This window comes from Trichoderma reesei (assembly GCF_000167675.1).
Source record: "Trichoderma reesei QM6a unplaced genomic scaffold TRIREscaffold_4, whole genome shotgun sequence".
NCBI classification, from domain to species: Eukaryota; Fungi; Ascomycota; class Sordariomycetes; order Hypocreales; family Hypocreaceae; genus Trichoderma; species Trichoderma reesei.
In genome coordinates this window covers 508,540-531,517 of record NW_006711151.1, presented here as the reverse complement: position 1 = coordinate 531,517, position 22,978 = coordinate 508,540, and the positions used below count along the sequence as shown (strand labels likewise).

The following is a 22,978-nucleotide window of genomic DNA, read 5'->3' as shown; positions in this document are numbered from 1 at the left end:
GCCGCGGCATGAAGAGGCCAGGTCTGGGATCTGGGGGAATGTAATCCTGTCACCGCCCCGGTTCCCGAGATGAAGCGACCGTACACGGACAAATCGACGAACAATCGAAGGACGTTCTGGGTTTGTTGACGATAGATACGTTCGGCGGGTCCATCTCATCTAGAACTGCTGCGAAACTGTGGCAAATGCGACTACTGCCAATGGTCAGCTGTGCTCCTGCATGATGAGGATGTAATAATGCGCGATCCTCCCCGTCAGCCCCTTGGCCTGTCGAGATCGTGCAACCCGTGGATGATGGGGGATTTCTCATCCAGACCTCCGTTGCGAGGAGCCGCCACAAACTCTGCACATCGCACCTTGCCGGTCGCTTCTGAGCTGGCTCTGTTGTCTCGCACGCCGCGAGACGAGAGGCTGACGATGGCGACAGCTGAGCGTCATTCTTTCTGTCGTGAGGGCCTCGTCCTGTCCGGCCACGACTCGTTATCGCAGATTGTGATCGTACCGATGAGGCAGGCGCATCTCACCGTGCCGTACCAGAGCTAAAGCCAGTGGAGCGGCAAGGTACCGAGTATTACCGCTTCACTTGAGGAAGGAACCGAACTTCAAAAGGAAGCCGCATCCTGGCATTTCGGTCTACTTGGAGTGGGCAGGTTCCCCTTAGGTACTCCATACCACCTTGAATCAGGTAAGGGGTCTGTCTGACTTGTCCGTCGCAGCACACTGACAGCTAAAGAGCTGGAAGGTATCGGTATTCCGTTCAGCGGACGTGTAACGTATACCTTCTGTAGACATTTCATGGCTTCATGTGTCTGCGGTGAGGCTGCGCATAATGAAGGTGCTGAATGGGGATGGGCAAGTGCGCTCCCAGACTGGCTTAGGCCAGAGCTGTTGGTTTCTTCCCCGTCATCGTATCCTTCCAAAATCGCTGCTGATCTCGTCTTGGAAGCGGGCCAGACACCCCTGGTGCTCTTTCCGCCTTTTCTCCTGCTTTTCTGGACACAAGTATGTAGGTCAGGTAGGTAGATACATACAGCAGTAGGTGCTACCGGCTAAACGAGTACTGCCGAGTGTGTTTGCCGTTGAATGCATGGTAATGCTATTTACCTAGTATCTGCGCTCTCGCCTTTGGTAGGTACCTTGCAAGCAAAGTCCTCTCACCTCGAGCTGATCAGAGATCTGGCATCTGGCACGGCAAGTGCGAGCCCCCTGAAGTTGAGTGCGGTCTCGAGGGCTCCAAGACCTGTTTAAGTGTTCTGTATTGTACCTACCTACCTAGTACGTGCCTTGAGTAGCGACCTGGCCCATGGTTTCTCCATCATTGATCATCTCATCTCCTCCGTGCTCCATCTTTCCTCATGCATCGCCATCTCTCCCGTCTTTAACCAACAGCGGCTGGCTGGCTGGCTGGCTTGGCTGAATAACCGCGACTGAAATCGCAAGTACTTCGTACGTAAGTGCATGGTGATGGCTGACTCCATCAGCTGCCCGGGTTGTCAGTGTCAGTCGACTTTTTCTCAGCTCCGCAGCGCCTAGGCAAATAAGCAGCATTCTTCGCCGCGCGAACACTCCATATCGTGGCGTCAACAAGGAAGGGCGCGAATCGAGATCAAACTACGGAGCACACCCTACGCGCATGCTGCGACCTCTGTCCTGGCCTGGTCTGGGTCTCGGCGACCAAGCTCCGTTGTATCGTGCAGTCTACCCACACGCCTCCCGGCCCGTCGAGGCGCACGCTGTCTTGTCTGCGAAGAAGCATGGCCTCGTCCATCTCAGCCGCCCCTGCCACTGCCACTGCCGCTCCAAGCATTCCAGCACCAGGAGTGCCGTTAGCAATCGGGGAGGGGTCCGCTGCGCCATCGGTTTTCCAACGCCCACTCCCGCCCTTGTCCATCGTCTTCACCCCTTCGGGCGCTAGACGGCAAGGATCAAACTTCGAAATCCTAGGCTCACACCACCTCCCAGGGCCACGTTATGACCGCCCAAAATCGCTAGCTCGGACGCAGAAGCAAGTGCAATCCAGTACCGCGGATTTGCCTGGGCCGGGGGTCCACTCGCACTCATCTTGCTTGTCCCTCAATCTCTTGTCTTTGGGGCCGGGCCAAGGGCCTCGTTAGGGCATCCTCCCATCTCGAAGGCTGTCTTCGGACCCCTGCCCATTGGTCCAGCCGCCAGAGGTGTACGGAGCAGCCTCCGTACTGGCCCAGCTTTGGGGCCGCCCATCACCCAACTTCTCGACGCCACCACGAGTTTAGATCTCTTGCCTGGGACCCCGGTCTTTGCTCTTGGGAGACAACAGGGCTTGGCCAACTGCGCGATGGGCCTTTATTACGACCTAGCATCATCATTTATACATAGCCTTGTCCTCGCTTCCCGCTCTGCCCATTCATTCCCTCGATCCAAACTCCCAACTTATCGCTGCCGCGCCCACCCCCCACCACGTCTGGACCCGGCCTGCTGATACTGCCTGTACATATTTGTACATACATATGTAAATGCGTGCGTGTCTGCTGCGATCATCCTTGGCCCCGTTTCCAAGTCGTCAGCCCAGCCGTCACTCCACCGCACACGCCGAGCTCGACCCAGCGCTCTGTGCCCCTAGCATCCGTGCTAAGTCAGATGTATCGACGACCCTGAGCGCTAGATCTCTTGCTTGCCACACGCGCTATGGAAGCGGGTGACGTTGGAACCCGACAGAGGTACGTTCTTACTCGTGCATTCCCCCAGGCCTAGCCGCTCCATCGTATACCCCCCCCCTCTCGAGCCGGCGGAATTATTAACTCGCATCTCCCCCCTCGCTCCCCGACAGCAGTCTTCCTTCCACTCCTACGCGACCTGAGCATCAACCTCTGCAACCTCCCCATTCGCAACAGCAACACCGAGAAGCCGTCGACCGACGGTATCTGGACCAGCCTGTCATGGCAGCAGCCTCAGTTCTCGCCCCTAACGCCCACTATCCGCCGCAGCCATATCCCACCAGCTATTCCCACCCGCCCTCATCAGGACCCAGCGTCGCCAACATGATCTCCTCAGAGCCTCGACGACCGTCCCCCGACAACGAGTCCTCGACTCGTCAGTCACTACCTTCAATCTCAGAAGTCATCTCCGGTGCGCGACCCGGGCAGTACCCCCCGCCTGCGCATCCTCCTCTGCAGCCTGGCTCAAGCCTACCGTCGCCATTTGCCCCTTCTGCTCGACAGTATCCCGAGGCCGACAAGCACTCATCGCAGCCTCTGCACCCCGCTGCTTTCCCTCCTCGACAGGAGAGCCACGCTCCCTACTCGGATTCCCCCAGACCACCCTTTAGCAACGGCAGACCCGGCCTGCCGCCCGTGCCTGAGCGCCGGTCAACCCCTCCGACGAAGCACGATGCTCATCCCCTTTCCCATCATATGGCCGAGCCGCCGAAGCCGTCTGACCACCGCTCACTGAATGGCGTGTATTCCCAACCGCCGCCGCCGCCGACTTCTGTTCCCTACCAGCCGGCACAGCTCCCTCCTGGCCAGCAGCCGCTCCCTCCTTACCAGGTTTCGCCTCGAGGTCACCCGGCTTCGCATCTGCCGGGGCAGTACGATGCTAGGCCGGCGCCCACGCATGCTGAAGAGGCCGAGTACGCTGCCAGAGCTCGATACGACAACGGGACCTCCCGATCGTTCGAAAGCTGGAGCTACCAGGAGGCTCTGAGCAGAGTGAGTAACCAACCAACCCGTACACAGCTGAAGCAAGAAAGTTGGGCTAATCATGTCTGTAGATTGGGACCTGCTCGCGTACCATTTTCAATTTCGCCGAGGCCTATGGCCGCATTGCCCAGGAACAGCACGGATCTCAACCCATCCCTGAGCGCCTCCCGACTGAACGGGAAGTGAGCGACATGCTCTCCAACGTCGAGTACCTCAAACGCTCTCTTGAGCAATGCAGAGAGGTGATCGTGGCATCGCTGCAGAGCGAGAGGGCCCGCGAAGGTGCCAAGCCACCAAAGGGTCCTTACGAAGAAGACCAAGACGTCCCCATGTATGGAGACTCCATCAAGCCACCATATGGCATGACGGAAGTCAAAAAGCGCCGAGGGGTAAGTTGACAAGACGCCTATTCCAGCCACTGCCGTCTTGTGCCGAGGGGCCTCCGCTAACAATGGGCAGCGCGCTGCTCCTCCTGGCCGATGCCACAGCTGCAATCGCATCGACACACCAGAATGGAGACGGGGACCCGATGGTGCCAGAACGCTGTGCAATGCCTGCGGCCTCCACTACGCAAAGCTCGAGCGTAAGCGCCAGCTGGAAGCAAGGTCATTACGCCCTAAGCCCGAGGAGCGAAGCTAGAGCGCGGCTCGCATTCGAGAGCCTCGACGAGATCTTTGCATCCTTTTGCACCGTGCTTCCTGATCCTTGCAAGGCGTGGGGACTCTGGAGCAGCGAGCGCATTCATGATCCCAAGAAACGATGAACATTTTCTGAGTCAAAGAAACCAAAATCTTTTGCAGATCAAAATACCCATTTCATTTATTCGAGGGCCTGCATTGAGGGTTTTACTGTACATGTGTCTTTTTGATTGCGGGGATACCTTTCTTTTCGGCTTTCTTTCTTACCCTTTTTCACTGGACTTGGGCGGCACATCGCCAGGGCATCGCAGGCGTTCACTATATATACACATATATACTCCAGGCTCTGGGCAACTTTCCTTCTCATGATGATGGTTCGTCTCGGGGACAATGATGCCAAAACTGCTCAGGACTTTAGACAAAATAGCTTACTGCCTCTGCCATTACCTCGCCGGTACCACTGCCATGGCAGAGATAAAAAATGGAACAAAAAGATTAATGAACTCTGACGTCTCGTCTGTGTGATGGTACCTCTAGGTTACTGTTGTTGGCCTTGTTTCTCATTCTTCTTTGCGTACCTAATGCAGTGTCCATCGCCAGAGTCCTTCTGTTTGGTCTCCATCTTACCACGATGTCTACCTTACCTACCCGTGGTGCGCGTCATAGGTTCGCAATTTAGTAGGCAAGCAGGCGAGGCAAGGCAAGGCAGGGCAGGCTAGGCTAAGCTCTTGCAGGCAAATGCGACGGTGATTGGTTCATCTTGCTATTTTAGTAATGCTAGTACTAGTAGAAGGATCGGGATGGGAGGAGGGAGGGGGGGGGGGCAAGGGGTGGAAGGGTAGAGAAAAAAGGGAAGGGAACGAGATCTTGGAGGGGTGACGGGGGGGGGAGGGGAGGGGAAGGAGAGAGATCAAGTGACGCTGTGTGTGTTTCGGGTAGAGAAGCGTTGGAAGTGAGATTAGGTTGTAGCACTCGGTCCGCGGCTAAGGGAACCGTATGTGTTATTAGTGCTGATTTTTTGTTTTTCTTTTTGTCGATTTGATGGGCGAGGCTGGGTGTAGGTATTTTGGGAGAGTGAGTACGTAAGCTGGGCAGAGGGCAGATCGTGGAGGAAAGAAGGACACACTCTCTTTGTTCTCCTTCGACTGCTTGTTCTATTAGTGTTCTATAAACAGAGTCTTCTTGTTTGTTTGCTTTTTCTTCACCTTTTTTTTTTTTTCTTTTTCTTCTTCGCGGCGGTTGGCACGTGTATGCGTGGAAGGTACCTATTGTTCAATAGCTGGAGGGGGGTGGGCTGGGGGTTCTAGCGCCGTGTTTCTCTTTTCTTTTTTCTTCCTTTTCTTTTCTTTGCTTTGCTCCTGTTACTTTATTTGGTGGTGGGGTGTTGTTTGTTGCAGCAGCATTTGCAGAACCAACATTTGCTTTCGTCAAAGGGATATGGCGTGACCCGCCACGAGGGCTTTGCTTCTGTGGACGGAGATTTACATTTGCAACGGTCCTTGTAGTAGGCTGATCTCTCTAGTATCTTTTATCTTTGCTTTTTTACTTGTCTTGTGGACACGGAAACCTCCTCACGAACTAATACTACTACCACTACTATTCATCGTGATGGGGGCTTTAGAACCGTCTTATCTGTATACGGCATGGAGTGTGTAAAAACGAGGCAACTTCATGAACCTCTCTCTCTCTGAGAGAGAGAGAGAGAGAGAGAAGAGAGAGAGGGAAGAAGGGACATGGGAGCCGACATTAGCGAGGCTTACATCTGCATGTTATTCCATGTGCAGTAGTAGTATACCATTCTCCCTCGCTTGCACCAATCTGCTTCTCTTACAAGAATCCTTCAGCTGTTTGCTCTGCCCCCTCTCATGCAGGCGATAGAACTTGCATCCGGCTACATACGTAAATAGCAAAGACATTAAAAAGGGGGAGTGACCGGATAAAAGAAGGAACGGAAAGCAGAAAGAACATAGAGATAGATAGAGAGAGAGAGAGAGGTTGGGGGCCTCCTTTGACGCGGACAAAAAGGCCGCGGACAGGACGGGCTTTGAAGGGGTGAGAACTGACGGCGGACGGATCGGCAGGCGGGTAGCTGCAGCGACGGATATGCATGGCCTTACGGAATGGGAAGATGGATGATAGGACAAAGGCGAGGAGACAAGAAGGCCTGAGGTGCGAAGGGGAGAAGGGGAGAGAGGGGAGGGGGCCTATCATTGTCCGGCGAGATGCTTTGTGTGAGCGGGAGGGCACCGCGTGCAGAGTGGGGAGAGATGGTGAGAGAGGAGAGAGAAAGAGAGAGAGATAGAGGGAGGACGCCAGTATTGCAGGTGCGATATTGCATGTGTCACTGCTTGTGCTTCGCAGGTGGGAAAAGGGAATCATGACCCTCCCCGCCTTTGCCTATCCATCTCATCTTTCTTGGCCGGTGGTTTGACAACTCCTGGGATTCTTTTCTTGCTCGTCTTGGAAGACTTGATTGGAAGGACGGGCATCATCCCTGCATCATGCAACGAGATGGCTTGTTGGTCCCGGACTTACACTACATCATCTCATATCTCGATGAAGGCCCATCTAGAACGGCACCCCCAACGCACAATGGCCCGGGCTAAAGCAGCGGTGCTACTGCTACTATTACTCCTACTACTAGGTTCGATTCATCTACCCACTCGGCATCGAGCAGTCGTCGTTCGTTCGTTCGTTTTCATCCGGGGCCGTGCCGTGCCTCGGAGAGTCCGATGCAAACATAGCGTTGGCGGCGATTTTCCTTCTTCTCCCCCCCCCCCCCCCCCCCCCCCCTCGCTTGCCATGTGGTGCTCCGTGTACATACGGGGGTGAAAGAACTCGGACCTCTTTCCTAGTCTAACTGGCCGAGATTTTGAATGATGAAATAGGCCACCAACTAGGTAGTGGGCTTTTCCCCCTCGTGGACACGGATGAGAGCACAGAGCAGGGGATGCGCTCTGCTGGCAATGAATCGATCAGTCAATCAATCCATCAATCAATCGCTCTTGTCCATGACGCACGGGAGGAGAAGAGGGACAGAAGCCACGACATGGCTCTTGTTAGTGAGACATGATACAAAATTGACAAGGGACAACAAGAAGATGATACCTTGGAGCTTCGGCAACTTTGGCTCATCGCTAAGTCGGGGAGAAGCAACAAGCGTGGACTTGGGCGGACGCCACATTCTCTGGCACCAATCTCCATTCACTGTCCATCTGGGTGTTGTTGCCGTAGCCGCGTTGGAGGACGACTGGCAGCAGCAACAACAGCAGCAACAGCAAGAAAGGTAGAAGAAGAGACTCGTCATAAAATTTCATCACATCTCATCAAGCAGGGAAGGGGATAAAAGAAGCCACGGGCCGGGAAGAGGTCCGGCGTGTCATGCAAGGGCGATTAGATGAGGAGTGATTGGGCGAGTGAGTGCGTGTGGGAAGACGCATGCAAGATGATACATGGGGGCAAAAAAAGAAAAGAAAAGGGCTGCTGCTGGAAGGAGCCGAGATGGAGGAAACAAGGCAGGTCTTGCTCTGGCCTGCTACTGTGGCGGGCGTACGGAGTACAAGGAGTGCGTGTGCATGCAAGGTAGGTAGGTAGGTAGGTATGTATGTTGCATGAAACAGGGAGCAGGAAGTACACTTGTTCAAGGGCTTGTGTGCGAAGCACAGAGCAGTACTAGTAGTATCTGCCTATCATGAGAGGAAACTGAGGAAAGAAAAAGGATACACCTGATCTTAGAGGTCGTACGAGGCTGGAGAGTGAGGAAAAAGGGAAAAGGGGGGGCGGGGAAGGGGGGGTTCACATAGAGATGGGAGGGGGGTCGCCGAAAGAGATCGGACAGGCGGGGAGCCTGCTGGACTTCATCGGACACAAGACGCGGAATCTTGTCTTTCTTTCTGTTCTTTTCTTGCGTTGCGCTGTGTTGCAAGAGCATCGTTTTTGGGTTGCGTCTGTGGCACGGCTCTCATGCTTTGTGCTTCCTTGTGCCCTTTGGTGCTCCCCCTCCTCGTGCGCCCGTCCCCCTTGTGTGTGTGTGTGTTGTGGTGTGTGCGTTGGCCTTTGGCGTCCACAAGGCTTATTGAGAGAGAGAGAGAGAGAGAGTGAACTACACGTGTGTTACGGGTACACTAGGCTTTTCTTACTTTCTTTTCTTTGCTTTGCTCTTGTAAACATGGGAGTGACGCCGCGGACGAAGTGTTGTGGAACGGTGGTTTGTGGACGTGGACGTGGACGTGGGTATGGGCATGGGCATGGGCATGGAGTTGGCTATAGGTGCATGCAGATGCAGATGCAGATGATTTGTTATATGTGAGGGAGAGATACGTTGGGTCTAGCAGTACCTTTGTATAAGGAGTGTGCTCCTTCAGGGCCAACCGAGGATGTTAGGACGATAGTCGAGTCGAGCTGAGTCAGTTAAACTCGAGTTTAGCATCTCTCCGACTCGCGACTGGGAATCAACTGCGATTGTTTATATAGAATCATTCTAGGTGTAGATCTCATGTAGGATACAGGACATATGTCTCCAAGGTGCCGTCTGGTATCACTCGGTGACGTATTGTTCTCGCAAAGCGTAGGTGAATGGGCAAGCTGCCGTGTTTGAACAGAGTCTTGTTAGAGGTAGACCTAGGGGGAAAGCTGCCCGGCTTGGTGGCGTTAAGCTTGTATTACGGACGGAGCACAGAGAATGCATGGCAAATGCCACGAGATGCTATCTATTTTCTTTTCTTTTTCATCTTTGTTCTAATACCTCACTTTTCTTCAACTGTTGCATCGCGTCCTAGAAGACCTTCGGTTTGCTTCCCGCGTCTTTGCAGGCAGGGGTGGGGAGGGGGAAACAAAAGAGGGCTTGTTGTCTCCTTTGCGCATGGCAATATTGAGAGACAAGAATGCCGTTTTTGGCATGCAGTGCGCGTTTGCGAAGTGCGATTGTACGAATGTATTCCTGTACCCCCGTGTTGATTCGCAGGCGAACAGAAGATGACTGGAGCAGACTGTACTTCAAAGGAGATGCCTATCCCTGGTCAAGAGGCTGAATCTGTGCTTTTCTTCTCTTTTTCATTCGTGGCCCGCGAGTTGTTCATGTATGGGGCTGCGGCTTGTCTAGGCGAGCTGAAGTGGTCTGATTTGCTTGCTTTTTGAAGAGTGTTGCGGTAAGGCAATGTGATATATTGGTTATGAGGCTAGGTATGTATGTGGCCCAAACAATGGAAAGGATCAAGATAAGCTGTTGGGGGACCGCTGATGTTGCCCTTGTACGGGCACGAGTCACAGACAATCTGTACCCGTGGGCCTGCTTTCCCACGCTTACACACGAGGTTGCATCACGACTCCTCGGGAACAGCTGTGAGCCAGGGTCGAATCCCGGAAAAGCCACAGCTTACCAGCCGCCCCCTGCATCGATCGCGAGCAATGGCCAACAAACCAAAACCACGCGGAGCAATACCCTGCAGCGATCGTGGGCCGTCCCACACACGCCTTGCCGTGTGCCTGGAAGACACAGCCTTGCCCTCGTCTCATCTCGTCTTGTCCCAATCAATACATCAATCACATCACATCACATGGATCACATGGAAGACGGCAGGAGACGCTGCTCGGTTCGCTTTGCATAGATTGCGAGTCGTCCTGGTTGTGAGCTACTAGTATTACTAGTATGTAAGTCGTTTCCCGTACGTGTTGGCAATGCTATCTGTCACGTCGTACGACGGACTAACTATAAGCCAAGCAGACAGTTGCACTCGCTCTACGAGTTGACAACAAAGACGGTATAGTCAACACAGGTCATCGTCAAAAAGACCTGTTGGTTTTCGTAGCGACGGCGGTTGCATCGCTCGCGCCCCCTTCCCCGGTTACGCAACGACTTTGCAAACGGCACAGCCCGTTTGATCGGAGTTGGAATCTTGATCTCAATTTCCGTCAAGTCCCGGAGGCTGCCCAGCCATGGTTACCTTTGGGCATCATGGCATATGCAGCAGTTCGATTCGGTGGTATCACCAGGGCATGCGCAGTGCTTTGTGTGCAGTGCAGGCAGTGTATGTATACGCGATATACATACCGTACCTGCCCACCCACCTCCCTACTCTCTACACCATCCCAGTATGCAAACATGCAGGAAACCACAAGTACCTTTCCACCGGCAGGCAAACTACCTTGTAGTATTACTGCTCCAAGCATACTGCCTTGGGTATACTGTATGCACGAGTGCGCGTATGCGTCATGTGAATGGCCGTTGATGGCTCCAAAGCCTCATGCTGCGCAACCCACCAGCCAGAAAGGGGGGTTGAGGGGAGGTGATGTGACGAGCCGGGGCTCAGCGGCAGCAAGGGCAGAGCTGAGGGCATGGTTTGATTATCCCGGGTCCCGTGTGAAGCAGGAGGGGATCTCGAGTCATTTCCACTCCTGGGTGAGGGCATCGCTGATCGTTGACGGCGGTCTCTGGCGGAGCAGCTTGGGTAGAAGCTCGGTTTGGCGATAGTATCGAATCGCCGGAATTCTGCTGTTAGGCGGATGGAGCATCATCATCGAGGTACCTAGGTACTACCTACTTAAAGGAGCCGGATTATCTTATCTGTGCGCCAGTTGTGCTTGTAGTACCTCGCATCACCGGACACAAGAGTGACGGTGCTCTTGCCAGCACAGCGGCAGGTACAGCCCAGGGCAGGGTACCTTCGCTCTAACCCAGCTCCAAGCGAGCGACAGATAGGGAAGGAACTACCTTACAGTTCAGCTCAGCTCAGCTCAGCTCAGCTGCCATTCTCGCCCGATATCACAAACAAAGGCCACTCTGTTCCCTTACTTTGTCATCGTCTTCTCCTACCCTTGGCTCGACTCACTTGCTGACCGACCGCACTGACTGACTGACTGACTTTGATGATATCGGAAGCATCCAGACCTTCAACACTCAAGCCACAGCCAGGATACTGCAGCCAATGGTGGCCGTGAGCAGCTGCCGGGAGTCAACTCCTGCTCATGTTCATATGAGCCCGCAGCCAGCCACGCGGGTCCAGAGTCTCAGCCATGCGGCTTTCTTCGACTTGGCGGCCTCTTTCGCCTTCCGATCGGCGGAGGGCCCAGCACACGAGAGAGGAGAGCAGAAAGCAAAAGGGAACAGGCAATCGTTCTCGAAGATCTGGGAGGGGATTGTTTCGCGGCAACGCTATGCTATACAGGAAAAGCAGCAAGGCGAGGAACAGGCAAACGCCAGGATTTGACAGCAGAAACACTTGTGACTTGGCGCCCGGGTGCGGCTGTCACTGACACGCGCCGGCTCGTGCTGGATACACGGAAGCAAAATCGACGATTTTCTCGTATCGACGGCCGGTTCAGGCGGATACTCGCAGACGAGGAGCGGAGTTGGCCTGGCCTCGCATTGTCGCCCGTACAACTCGAAATGGGCCGGTTTGCTGTGCCTTGCCATATCATCTCGCTGCGGCATCGCGCACCGGTGATGGCCCATCTGTCGAGCACAAGCACGGAGTACTCGGTACGAGAATGCTTTATCGCCATGGGTCCAATGCGAGGAGCTTGCCTTGTATCCCAGCCGATTCCCACTCGACAGGAATTCGGGACCAGGACACACTGCCCTGAAACCCTTTTCACACATGAAAAACCAACCTGCGCCATGAAAGCCGGTGGGCGCTTGCTGGAAGGGGTGGGCGTCACTTGAGCCACTTTTGCCTTCACACCGTTGCCAAGGAGGTTCCGATCCACGGGGTCCAAGGGATTTTGAGCACATGGGAAGTAAGATCGACTCAGATTATGACAGGGGATTCGGACTTTTGGCCACAAGAAAGGGGGGCGCCGGGCAACCTGGAGTTATCGTTGCGCTGCGGCACAAGGGGCGATCGATGCCGTGACGATAAACCATTTCTTGGAGTGTCCCGTCCAATTGTCACAAGAGTTGACTCGCCTGTCAGATATGGGCCGATCGTACAAGAGCATGGACTGCATCTACCCATCCAAGCAACTGTGAGCGGAGCATCGTATATCTGGGGCAAGCGAGAGCGCAGCAAGAGAAAAACTAGCCGACACTAGATGCAACACCAAGTTCGCCGATTCCTCAAGCCATGCACGTTCGGCGAGATTAGCTTCTGACCCGGCCTGGCCATCTCCGAAACATCTCTGGAGTCGATGAGCGCGCCAACACCTTCAGCCGCACAGTGGACCAACGGATCTGCCCGGAGACAAAACAAGATGCATGCGAGCACTGACTTTGCACTGCTCAACTACCTACTATACTGCAGACTAACGCGCTGCCCCGGCCCATTGCAAGTACTGTACATACGCGAGGAGCACATGCCCCTGGCGATGCAAATCCAGGTGCTACGATAGAGCACTGCTCGTTGTTATTGTTGTTGCTGCTGTTGTTGCTGCTGTTGTTGTTGCTATGTTTAGCATCTGCGGCTATTCTCGTCTCTGTCTTCATTCCTTTTTCTTCTCTTCCCTTCAACGGCCAAGTCGGCACGTGGCCCCCGTCGCATCTCCCTTCTGTGTGCCGGTGACGTTAGAACTGGGATTCTGCGGCTGAAGCAACCTAAGACACGATTACAAGGGACCAAATCAGACAGGCCGGCCGGACAGATTTCTCCGCTCGGGCATCATTTCCAAGAGGCAAGGGATATGAGGGTCTGGCAGATGGTCGGCGTCCAGTTTCCAGCTTCAGGCCCGGCTCCAGCCAGACAAGCAACGGACTCTCTGCGCTTCCAAACAAGGCGGCGGCCTGCACAACAAGAGAGACCATACCCACTATCCACAGCGTTTGATGGTTTGCTACGAACACGCCTCCTCTGCTACGCACACCTCGCACGCCCTCTTCCAGTCCCAGCGAGCTGCGTCCAGCCCCAATTGATGGCCGCAGATCGCCCCTAGAGTCCCAGTGGCCAGATCAGATCAGATCAGGAGGTCATTCTTTGTTGCCGCAAGATCTCTGCCGGCGGCAAACTCCTCACGCCCCCCTATCCCCACTGCTCCTGCGACTTCGCGATGCATCAGGACACGGCAACCAGGCTTTATTCCCTGTCAATCAAGACTATTGACGCCTCCTTGCTGCAGACTTGGGACTCGACCGTCTCTGGACTTTTGCTGCCCAGTTCCGTGTTTGCGGTTCATCTCCACTTGGCATGATACATGCGTACTGCGTACATACTACATACTGCTCCACCGACTGCGAGATGTGGAGTTGAGCTGGCAAGCTGGGCAGATGGATGTTGAACAGGCTCCATACGATCAATCGCAATCTCAGCCGAACTGCATCACGAACGCCCGCCCATTTGGGAGGCTGCCGGCGAGACCGGTGTCATTCTTGCAATCCCTACAGACGCCGTATCATCCCAATCATCCCAAGCCACCCCCTCCCTGGCTTACGGTGCTGTACACCTCCTCGCAAGGCACCGCACAAGTCCGATCCACAGCTGAAGAAGCAAACGTGGAGCCTTTGCCTTCCACAACTGAACCTGCAAGCATGGTTCCGTCGAATCATGCGATTTACTTCGTACCGAGTCCTACCGAGAGTCTAGATTTTCAAGGCAGGCCGGTTACCATACCCCCCTTTCAGGTTGCTCTTGTACGAGCCGTCATATGGCACTCCAGCGCTGGAGGGCGAGCCGCCTTGATGAATGGCCGCCGTGTGCTTTACACAGCGGAAGGGCCTTTGGTTAATCCAAGGAAATCAAAAAGACCAGGTAAGTGCTGATCTGTCATTTTTTCTCTGGCATTACTTGAGCCCTATTGCATGTCTTCCTCTTGTTAACCGATACTAACACAAATAGTTGTACTGTGTCCCGAGGTGAAAATCCTTGTCAACGCTATCACCAAGCGAGTTACGCTGTCTCCCATTCTCCCCGGTCATGGGAATGCCCAAATGAAGAAGTCTTTGAAATGACAGGAGCGTGAGAGCCTGTAGCTGTCAGTTCTCACATGTCGGTACTCCAATGTGTTCACTGCCACGCGCTGCCAGCAGAGTGTGAGACATCAAACAGAGACTTCCGATGCCCCTGACAAGTCTTGTTCCTTCTCCCCCACTGGCAAGGTTTCAGTATCGTAGCATTATCAGACACGTCTGTATGCCTTGAGACCTTGCCTGGGGTAGTAGTAATCAGCAAGAGGATTTGTCCAGCGGGAGACACACCCGAGACAACGCCTTTGCTCAAGCAAGGGTCCTCCGCGGAATGCTATTGACCGACAGATCGGTTGTCCTCCGAAACACAGGCTGGTGGGAAAGGCCACCTGACGGGCTCCATTCCAGCCTTGATTTGACAGCAGTTACCGGGGGTAAGGACCGTCGCAAGGCAGCGAGATGCCGGTGCCCCGTCGTGTTATCGCATGCCCTCGTCAGGCTGCTAGGCCGGAGCCGAGCGTCTCGGCGACCTGGCTGCTCTAGCAGTCACGTACGTACCTTATCTGCCTCTTCGGTGGTGTTGAAAGACGCGGTATACCATGATCTTGGCTACGATTTACCGGGTTGCTACTCTACAATTCTCACTCACTCTGACTGACCTGGAAGGTGATCATGCTGCCGTTCCTGTGGGCGATGAGATTTCCGGCCCTCCATCATTGACATACACGACACCAAGATGGGGAGCGGGAGCGATTCCAAGGGACATCGTTTATTGGTCAGTTTCCGATGCCGATGTTTCTATCTTAGGAGACATCTGGTATCTTGACGCAGACTGACGGCTGGAATGGCGGCCGGCACAAAGAGATCTGATGTCAGCCGTGCCAGATGCTCCCCTCCCCTCCCTTCCAACTTATAAGGGCTAGATCTCGCACACCCTCCCCTGTTTGTCTAGTATTTGATGGCTTGACTGGAGAACTGAGACGCTCTTTTGGGGGGTCCCAAGAAGCTTCGGGCACCTGAAGATTGTGAGACATGAGACGAATCTTCTTTTAGCAACGGGTGTTGATCTATCAAGTTGGTGGATCTTGCGGTCTTGGTACGGTGTAGCAGTATGTTATGGTGTACCTACACTGCAAGGACACACTCATGTTCGACTAGTATCGTGTACAGGGGACGATGCAAGCGAGCTGCGACACTATGAGACATTACCGTTGGAAAAGTGCTCGGTTGGGGAAGAAAAAACCCTTATGTTGTTGATACTGACTTGACCGGCTCAAGTGGAGTTTCTGGTGTAGTTGGGGGCCATTAGTATTATCGGGTGACCAGCATATTCGGGAGAGCAAATGCGAGGGGGGAAAAAGAAGGCTTGGAAATGACGGTATCGGGACATGTCGTGCTTTTTCTTCGGTGATGTATTCTGCCTAGGGCGTGCCTTGTGTCTGTCGTGTAGGTAGGGGTGATGGTAGTTTCTCTCTGCATCGGGTCGGGTCTCCTATGTAACAGGTGAAAAGGAACGGTGTGCGCGTATAGCTTTCCGCTCAGACTGGCTGTGTATGATGGTCGTGTTTTGGGGGCGAATATGGTGGGATAGACTGTGTATATTGCGAGTCTTCTGTATGGGGAACTCGTGATTCGGCTTGATTCCTATCTTCGCGTCTAGGGTAAATGTCACTCTAGTTGTACTCAATCATGACTTAGGTACAGTAGGAGGAAGTGGTTGTATGGCCAACTGGGCATCTCTTTGTCCCTTGAAAGGCTTCATGCCCGTTGTCGTAGTATGTCGAATGCAACTAGTTTATAACCATAGGACTAGTATGATAGATGTATCGTTGATATCGTCCTCTTTGTGACCCTTGAATAGCTTCTTACGTCCACGTCTTGTATCGTTATGTATATATATCTGGAAAAGGAGAAGAAGGATATGTCGGAGATGAGTAGGTGACTATAAGCTCCTCTTGTGATGTAGGGGATCGACACTCTCATAATGTACTGTATAGGGTCAATAGGAACATAGTAATAAATCATTAATGACGATGAAATCATTAATGACGATGTCATATGAACTGGTGGCACCAGCTCTGACATTATATGTATATATATAGGGGATAGCTGAAAACACAGTAAAATCATCAACAGCAGAAAACAGAAATTACATGCTTGGTATCCATGAAGTGAACATCGCCAGACGACCTGCTGCTGCTGCTCTCAACGCACATGGTAGGTATCCAAACTCCAGGGCTTCTCTCCATGTTCAGAAAAGAAAGTCTACGCCCCAACCTCGGCCGTTGTTGCCCCGTCTATCCACTCGCTCTTCCGCTTCCGCGACACACGATCTGCTTCTTCGACGTTGTCGCCGGCATCCGGCGCATTCGCCTGCCCGCACGTGGCGCGGAAGTTGCCCAGGAATTTGGAGAGGCCGGGAACGTCCAGCCCGGCAAAGCCCCTGCCGGTGCTTTCCCGCTCGCCAATGGCCACGACGTGTCCGATGAGGTCGTGGGTGATGACGTCGTCGACGACGCTGTCGTGCTTGTAGTTGGGGTGGGCGTCGACAAAGTTGCGAATCCAGCGTGCGGCCGTGTCGAGCTCGCCGCTCGCCCGCTTGCTGATGAGAGAGAGATACGTTGCCAGCTCGCACCGGGTCTGGACATCGACGTTGACACTGTCAAGGTAGCTTTCAACAATGGGGATGAGTCCTGGAAAGTCTCCGTCGGGAGAGCCGTTGATAATCTCATTGATCGTCATTTCTTCGTACTCCTCCTCGACAGGAGGGAGGCTGCCGGGGCTTCCTGGCCGACTGGGCATCGCAGAACCAGGCCGGCTATCGTCGTTGAAGACGGTATTCGCGCGCGACGGTCGGGGTGGGAAGGGGTTCTTGCGGAAGTAAAACTTGTCCTTGAGAACGGCATCAATGCCGTGGGCTCGCTCCATGTTTTCGTCCACCTTCTTGATGGGAATGTAGAAGTTGAGGTCAAACGAGAGGATCGCTCTTGTGATCAGAACCATGAAGACTGAGAACGCTGCGTTCTCGAAATCAGTCACCTGAATCTCCATCGAACGGAACTCGACTCTCCAGCCAATGTTGTTGTCAGCTGGGGGAGGCTTAAACCGCATGTGCTGCCAGTTAGTCGATTGAATGTTCTCAAAGTGGTCCGTCTTGGTCAAATCAAGCTCCTGGAGGTCTTCCTCAAAGATGACGATGGGGTCTCGGATGAAGAGATGGGCGAAATGGGTGGCCAAAAGATCATCCATGCCCCCCTCGATCAGCTTGGCCTTGAGGTCCGGATCAAAGACCAGATTGGGATCCAAGTACTCTGGGCGAAGTCGAGGGTTTGTGGAGATGTACGTGGAGTTGGGGGCATATCGCGACTTGGGTATCCTCCAGCGATCATGCTTCAAGGGCTGTGTAGATGCCAGTCAGTACAACCATTTCAACTCATTCGTAGAGGCGCACTGTGAACCCTCGAGATGACGAAGGAAAAGGAGGGGTCTGCTTACCTTTTCGCCCAGCTCCTCTGGTGTCCTGCAGTCGACCGAGCGACTGATCTGATTCCACCGCACATCAGTGCCCGCCACGAAGCCTTTGTAAATGGGCGTTGCTGCGGTCAAGGCCAGCATGATGGGGCCGAGAGGACTTAGCTGATCATACAGCTCCCTGCCCTCGACAATGTTCTTGGCCTGAAAGGTGATCTGGAGACAGCAGCTCCCCATTCCAAAAGCCATTGCGTCCATGTGGATGAAGTTGTCTGGAGCGGCTCCGTTGCGGACGTCGTCATCTTCGGGCCAGTTGTGGAGATCGTAGTTGACCGTGGGATCTTTCCAGGGGATCGGTGTGTTTTTGTCACGGAAGATGGGAACGTTGACTTGCACCTTGCGGGTCCTCCGGGCGCGAATATTGGCGGCCAAGGTTGGGAAGCGGATGTGAGGATTGGCAATCTCGTCCGGCACAAACTGCGAGCGCAGCTTGGGCCCCGAGGGAGGGTAAAAGGGGTGAGTGAACTGGCCTGGAACGCCAATCTGGGGGAAGGTGGTCAGGGTGATGGGGTACTCGGTGGACAGCATGTGCTCCTTGGCAATCTTCCTCCGGAGTTTCATATCGGGCTCAACTCCGAGGAGTTCCTTGAGCCCAATGCCCCAAGGCTTCCCTGGGGTAGCCTCGAGCATGAAGCGGCCGAACTCGGGGTGAAAGACGGGCAGAGCCCCGCTGTTTTTGCTGTAGGAAATGGTGTCAGATGATAGAGCAAAGACAAGGCGAAAGAGCTAAGAGCCTTACTATGTTTTCGCGATAGGCGCCTCATCCTGGAGCGCAGGCACAGAACCCGCCTCAGCAAGCGCCTCATTGTTGGAGAGAGCCTTGAGGATCTCGGCTTGTCGAAGGGAAAGGAGAACTTTTGGATCATCCTTTGAATACATGACGACAAGATACTCGACCTAGGGCAACGTTTAGCAAAGTGAAGAGAGAGCGGCGCTCTGCCGGATGGAGGTGAGGGCGTATAACCTCATCTCCCCACAACATGGCATCCCGTTCCTTGCCCTTGGCCTTGTTCCATATCTCCAGGAGTTGCTGTGAGGGATGTTAGCGGTTATCTAGGCTCAAAAAGACAGTGGATGTCAAGTCAACCAACCCTGATGCCCCATTCTCTCACTTGGTTTGCGCGCAGCTTGGCTTCTGGCCACTCCAGTGCCGTTCCCAGGGCTCTATTGACACATCCATTCCATTAGTTGAATCACCAACTGAGAAACACCTGGAGAAGACGCACAAGAGACCCATGACTTAGTGGTTAAGTAAAATGTCGGCGGTCGGCAGCAAAATGGCCTGTTGGAAGTACGGCGCTGAAGACCTCAAAAAGTGAGAGTTGTAAGATGTTCAAGCATGAAAACCCAGAGGCGAGCTAGACACTTTATGACGAGTCGAATATGGCCGTGAGCGACAGTAGTGACGATGGAAATAAACAAACAATGCAACGACAAAGATTTGGAGAAAGAATGGCCAAGAACAAGATGAAGCCGGACGAGATCGCCGTGCCTTTCTTCGCCCTCAAACAAAGGCGCCGAGCACAGAGGCAAAGACGTGCTCTTTGAAGTCGCACGAACCCCGTCGATTATTAAGAGGCGCGACGCCGCACGAGACTGCGAGAGCTATGTCTCCAAGCTCGGACCCCGATCAAAGAAAGAGAGAGGACGACGGACACCCTTATGGCTTCTCTCTGCTTTTTCCGAGTCCAACCAACAGAGGAAAAGGGATAATGGCGATACTGGGGGCGTTGGACTGGTTATTGCTGTAAATGAGAGAGAGAAGAAAAAAAAAAGTTCTCGATTTATCAAAAGACGGACGCCCCCACTCCGGGAGAAGGGCGCCAAAAGGTTGGCAGACCAGACCGGGATGCTAAAGGCGGACAAAAAAGATGCGGCAAACGATGGAGATTGAGAGCACGGATCCCAAAGGTAAGGCACAAGGTCAATCAGACGTTGAGGCGCGATGATGGAGGCCGTGATGCGATGAGGTGATGGAAGTAGATGGACAAGAAGAGAGATGATAGTGGGATGATATAATACAGACCCAATTGGGTGTCGTGCCTACTATTTCCATCTCTTCCTCTTTTACCTACTATAAAACTACCACTACATAGATACCTCAGTAGTTTTTACTGTATTATTTCTCCCCCCACCTCTGCGGCTGAGGATTCTAAGATTATCACAGGCAGCGGCTTCAATTATCGCTAACAGTAAAACCACTAATACCTACCTAGGTAGCTTAGATGAAAGAATCTCTGATGATTTAGATCAAAGAAACATCATTCGCCCTGTTCCTTCCTGCTCTCTCTCCGCTCCCGCCCAACCAAAGAGGTCTAAACGGCAGGAGCAGTGGAGCCGCCGCGGCAAGTCGGTAGCCGAAGATTTGTGAAAGCTTAGAAATCCAACTGCCAAACAATGGAGCCCCCCCGAGAAGGCTGGGACGTCGCTTCCTCGTTGTTCGGACTGTCGGACTGTCGGCGCGAGGGAAGGAGCATCTTGATGCAGTGGGCAGTGAAAGAAGGGGCTGATGGGGTAGGAAGAGAGCCGTGCCTTCTTTGTGATGTGATATGCGGTATCCCGCAAGAGGGTGTTTATTGTTGAAGTTGCAGGTTTACTGGGATGCAGTTGCTCCTTGTCGCATTCCGCCAGACTAACTTATCGTACTTACTAATGCAAGCCTCACGCAATGCTCAGTCTTTTTTCTTTTTATTGTACCTAGAAACCTGGTAAACCCTTTCAAATAAGTAGCTGGCAAACAGCTGGGATCTCGCTATATGAAAAGCCCTCCAGGGCTGTCGTCTGCTCCTCCGACAACATCAAACCCCCAGCTCTCGGCTGGGGATGGCAACATGCAACGGATGCATTGCGTCATGTGAATGTATATGATGTGTCTCATGATGAAGAACCAGACAAACCCTGTATATTGCAATCACTCTTCAGTTGAGCATGCGTCCGTTTCCCCTGCGGATATTCATCTCTGCGGATTTGATTCTCCGGGGCTTGGCTTTTCGGCATTCTACTAGTACACGCGCAAATACGCACATACCTTACGCAACATACGAGTCCGCAGCTCGGTAGCTTCAGTCAGCCGTCATGATCTAGAGCAGTAGGTATTATGATAGCCCGTACAGAAGGGGATCGCTTCATGCTCTGTGTATCATCCGCAGGCTTTCCCTTTCGCGTCCTTCTTCTGTAGACAATGAGGCGTCCTTGCCATCAGGGTTCAATATTCGAAGCATCTTCCTTGCATGGCTGGAATGCAACAATGCAGCTTGTCAATGCGCAAGAGATTCAAGACATGCATAGAACCTCCAGATACGGCTTCTCCCCCCTTCTAGAAGAACAGAGGAGCTGGTGGTCCATGCTTGCACTCACCGAAACATTCTCTCGTGGCTCGCCGTCTTTGTTAACTTCTTTCTATATGCACATATCATGCAGATACAGCTCTCATCATCAAGATGATGTCGCGCCGTGGAAAGCCGACAAAAAGCACGGAACCCATGCGGCTCTCAAGTGTCCGCATCTCCGCACCGGAGTTTACAGCTGGGAATATCCACAGATCGCATCTTTCCCTTGCTGCTGAGAAATGCTGTCGACGCCCTGCCAGAGACTGATTACTAGCATTTGCTCTAGGAGGATTCATGCACGGATGCATGGTGGGCTTAGCAGGTGCATGCATGCGTGCATGCATACATACATGCATGAGTGGAAGAGAGGCTGTTCGTCGCGCATTCCTGATGGCTTCTAAGATGAACCGACGAGTTTGGCCACGCAGATTCGGTGGGCTGTTATTGCAATCATTGTTTTCCTCAAAGGACAAAATCTGCTCCGAATGGTGTCGAAGAAGGAATGCAACTCGGAAAATAGATCGTCGTTTATGATTGGCCCATTTAGCAATGGAACCAGCTGGCGTCGACTCAAAAGGAATGCAGCAGTTCTGACTCCTTGAGAGTTCTCAATGAAGTAAGTACTTGTCTGTGTGTGCGTGTTGGCAGGCAGAGGCACGAGTACCTATGGAACTCCATCAGCCAAGTGCGTGCAGCCGTCCAGCGCCCCGGTGCGCGAGACAGCAAATGGCCTCTTACCCCATCGTCCAATGAGCGGAAGAGGGAGGGAGAGAGAGAGAGAGAAAGAGCAGAATGAAGGGGATGAGAATTGACTTTGATGGTTCGTCCTAGTCTCGTTCATGATGAACTCGCGGGACCAGGTCAGGTCTAGAAGGGCGTAAGAGGGGGAGGGAGGGAGGGTGAACGGGCGAGAGGAAGCGGACAAAGGAGGGCTGGGCAGGTTGTGACTGGCTGCGTTGAACTTGAGGTTGTGTTGGAGAGGGGGGCGAGAGATGTGTCTGGGAATAGATCTGACTGGCCCGAACCAGCAAAAGGAAAGAAAGGCTCCGTCGTCGAGCCTCTGGTTCCATCAGAACCGTGATGATGAGGATGATGAGCCGCTCGATTCGTGGGGTAACGAGTTATCTCGATTCGAGCCTTGGCCCCTTGTGGCTAAGTTGATGGACGTGAAGCAGAGAGGGATCGCTCAGATGGCTTGGCAGTGCGAGTTCATGGCTCTGTTAGTCGGCTGCCTCGAGTCCATTCCTTGTATATCAGACGCATTGGTAAGTCAACCAGCAACCACTGCAGTTTCATTCACCTTGAGAAGGAGACAGAAACGTCCATCGCCATCACAGCGCACGACGTCACTTTGTTTGTGATGTTTGGCGGTGGAGAGCGTGACATTGATTACGTCATGCTCGAGCATGTGTCACTGACGGTTGCTTACCTACTATCTAGTATGAGTGCCATGAGGATTGGGGTATGAGAATGCGTCAAGACTGTGTCGTGTGTGATGAGAGTGAGGACAAGCAAATAAGGTATACACAGCACAGTACAGTACAGTACATATTGTTGTCTTGTTTGGCAAAGACGCTCGTGGCCGCAGATCATCATGATCTGCTCTTGCAATACTCTCTGTACGACCCCCGGTGTGTTTCAGAACATTCAGAGTGGCGGCATCAGGATCGTCTTGTCGACTTTGTATGTACAGTTTCTGTTACTGTTGTCGAGGCTTGATCCGGTTCGTAAACGGTGGGCTTGCTACAGCTGTCAGACATGCGTGTCGACTTTCTATCAAGTTCTTTGGGGGCATCGAAGCAGCTGCGCTGGTGATCACGTACCTACCTATCTACCTACCTTGCCAACATTTGATTCGGTGCTGGTCACGCTGCTCCTCTCTTGGCGATGCCTTACGTACGTACGTACATGTACCTATGCAACGTCAATCTCGAGATGTCATCATCGCCCTTCTCTCTAAAACCTAATGGCTGG

At 53.4% G+C, this 22,978-nt stretch overlaps 3 protein-coding genes across 3 annotated transcripts; 1 reads left to right on the top strand and 2 right to left on the bottom strand.

The window, feature by feature from the left end:
- Window positions 1-3,841: 3,841 nt before the first annotated feature.
- On the top strand, window positions 3,842-4,316 carry TRIREDRAFT_57735 (uncharacterized protein; the record flags this gene model as incomplete). Its single annotated transcript, XM_006963312.1, has 2 exons — window positions 3,842-4,066; window positions 4,137-4,316. Coding segments are annotated over 2 exons (405 nt in total), but the record flags the coding sequence as incomplete, so codon positions are not given.
- A 9,962-nt stretch (window positions 4,317-14,278) lies between these two features.
- Window positions 14,279-14,910, bottom strand: TRIREDRAFT_104795 (uncharacterized protein; the record flags this gene model as incomplete). Its single annotated transcript, XM_006963130.1, has 5 exons — window positions 14,279-14,328; window positions 14,436-14,478; window positions 14,703-14,753; window positions 14,804-14,828; window positions 14,870-14,910. 5 exons carry the CDS (start codon window positions 14,908-14,910, stop codon window positions 14,279-14,281), a joined length of 210 nt encoding a protein of 69 aa, XP_006963192.1.
- A 1,499-nt stretch (window positions 14,911-16,409) lies between these two features.
- TRIREDRAFT_57430 (glutamate-cysteine ligase) lies at window positions 16,410-18,838 on the bottom strand (the record flags this gene model as incomplete). Its single annotated transcript, XM_006963129.1, has 5 exons — window positions 16,410-17,543; window positions 17,640-18,354; window positions 18,415-18,572; window positions 18,640-18,705; window positions 18,767-18,838. Coding segments are annotated over 5 exons (2,145 nt in total), but the record flags the coding sequence as incomplete, so codon positions are not given.
- Window positions 18,839-22,978: the final 4,140 nt, after the last annotated feature.